We start from the raw sequence: 2,500 nt of genomic DNA, 5'->3' as shown, positions 1-2,500 counted from the left end.
TACCAGTACACATCGTGGCCGGACCATGATGTTCCTGATAACGTCAGTGGAGTTCTGGACCTGCTGGACTGGGCCAGAAACATACAAAACACTGCACCTATAGTGGTACACTGCAGGTATGTACATGCACGCACGCACGCACATATGCACACACACACACACACACACACACAAACACACACACACACTTTATGGACCCTAACGCTAATGGGCCAATTGGTTTGCAGCATGTTTGCGCTGTTTTTTTCTGCATACTTACAATGGACATTCATATAAAAATCCTGGATCATAGCTACGTTTGATAATGTTTGTATTAAACCAAATATCTTGTAAATCCGTCAATATATCAGCGAGTTAAGCATATTTTTGATTGAGCAGATCACCAGCTACCATAGAATGTACCAGAAACGTTGACTGTGTTGAGAGATGGCCACTGGTGAACAGCATTGGTGACTCCGCCTTGCGCCATCTAGCCTTTCTTATGGTGCCCAGGCCACTACTCTGTGGATTCCTCTATATCCTCTCTGACTGAAACGCAGCTGAACCCAGGTCAGTCCGAACTGACCCTGATATGACCAGTGAACTGACCTCAACCCCAGAGACCATGGTGAAACATGGACTGACCTCAACCCCAGAGACCATGGTGTAACATGGACTGACCTCAACCCCAGAGACCATGGTGAAACATGGACTGACCTCAACCCCAGAGACCATGGTGAAACATGGACTGACCTCAACCCCAGAGACCATGGTGAAACATGGACTGACCTCAACCCCAGAGACCATGGTGAAACATGGACTGACCTCAACCCCAGAGACCATGGTGTAACATGGACTGACCTCAACCCCAGAGACCATGGTGAAACATGGACTGACCTCAACCCCAGAGACCATGGTGAAACATGGACTGACCTCAACCCCAGAGACCATGGTGAAACATGGACTGACCTCAACCCCAGAGACCATGGTGAAACATGGACTGACCTCAACCCCAGAGACCATGGTGAAACATGGACTGACCTCAACCCCAGAGACCATGGTGAAACATGGACTGACCTCAACCCCACAACCATGGTGAAACATGGACTGACCTCAACCCCAGAGACCATGGTGAAACATGGACTGACCTCAACCCCAGAGACCATGGTGAAACATGGACTGACCTCAACCCCAGAGACCATGGTGAAACATGGACTGACCTCAACCCCAGTGACCATGGTGAAACATGGACTGACCTCAACCCCAGTGACCATGGTGAAACATGGACTGACCTCAACCCCAGAGACCATGGTGAAACATGGACTGACCTCAACCCCAGAGACCATGGTGAAACATGGACTGACCTCAACCCCAGAGACCATGGTGAAACATGGACTGACCTCAACCCCAGAGACCATGGTGAAACATGGACTGACCTCAACCCCAGAGACCATGGTGAAACATGGACTGACCTCAACCCCAGAGACCATGGTGAAACATGGACTGACCTCAACCCCAGAGACCATGGTGAAACATGGACTGACCTCAACCCCAGAGACCATGGTGAAACATGGACTGACCTCAACCCCAGAGACCATGGTGAAACATGGACTGACCTCAACCCCAGAGACCATGGTGAAACATGGACTGACCTCAACCCCAGAGACCATGGTGAAACATGGACTGACCTCAACCCCAGTGACCATGGTGAAACATGGACTGACCTCAACCCCAGTGACCATGGTGAAACATGGACTGACCTCAACCCCAGAGACCATGGTGAAACATGGACTGACCTCAACCCCAGAGACCATGGTGAAACATGGACTGACCTCAACCCCAGAGACCATGGTGAAACATGGACTGACCTCAACCCCAGAGACCATGGTGAAACATGGACTGACCTCAACCCCAGAGACCATGGTGAAACATGGACTGACCTCAACCCCAGAGACCATGGTGAAACATGGACTGACCTCAACCCCAGAGACCATGGTGAAACATGGACTGACCTCAACCCCAGAGACCATGGTGAAACATGGACTGACCTCAACCCCAGAGACCATGGTGAAACATGGACTGACCTCAACCCCAGAGACCATGGTGAAACATGGACTGACCTCAACCCCAGGGACCATGGTGAAACATGGACTGACCTCAACCCCAGAGACCATGGTGAAACATGGACTGACCTCAACCCCAGTGACCATGGTGAAACATGGACTGACCTCAACCCCAGAGACCATGGTGAAACATGGACTGACCTCAACCCCAGAGACCATGATGAAACATGGACTGACCTCAACCCCAGAGACCATGGTGAAACATGGACTGACCTCAACCCCAGAGACCATGGTGAAACATGGACTGACCTCAACCCCAGAGACCATGGTGAAACATGGACTGACCTCAACCCCAGAGACCATGGTGAAACATGGACTGACCTCAACCCCAGAGACCATGGTGAAACATGGACTGACCTCAACCCCAGAGACCATGGTGAAACATGGACTGACCTCAA

At 51.0% G+C, this 2,500-nt stretch overlaps 1 protein-coding gene across 1 annotated transcript in view; it reads left to right on the top strand.

Moving 5' to 3' along the window:
• Positions 1-2,500, top strand: part of ptpn18 (protein tyrosine phosphatase non-receptor type 18) — a 19,510-nt gene that overhangs the window by 6,788 nt on the left and 10,222 nt on the right. Inside the window, exon 8 of the mRNA XM_079496016.1 lies at positions 1-116. This exon is cut by the window's left edge and continues 21 nt beyond it. Coding sequence (XP_079352142.1) covers positions 1-116 — 116 coding nt within the window. The remainder of the gene's footprint in view (positions 117-2,500) is intronic.

Source organism: Electrona antarctica, assembly GCF_951216825.1.
Source record: "Electrona antarctica genome assembly, chromosome: 2".
In the NCBI taxonomy this organism is placed as follows: domain Eukaryota; kingdom Metazoa; phylum Chordata; class Actinopteri; order Myctophiformes; family Myctophidae; genus Electrona; species Electrona antarctica.
This window is presented reverse-complemented; position numbering and strand designations above follow the sequence as displayed.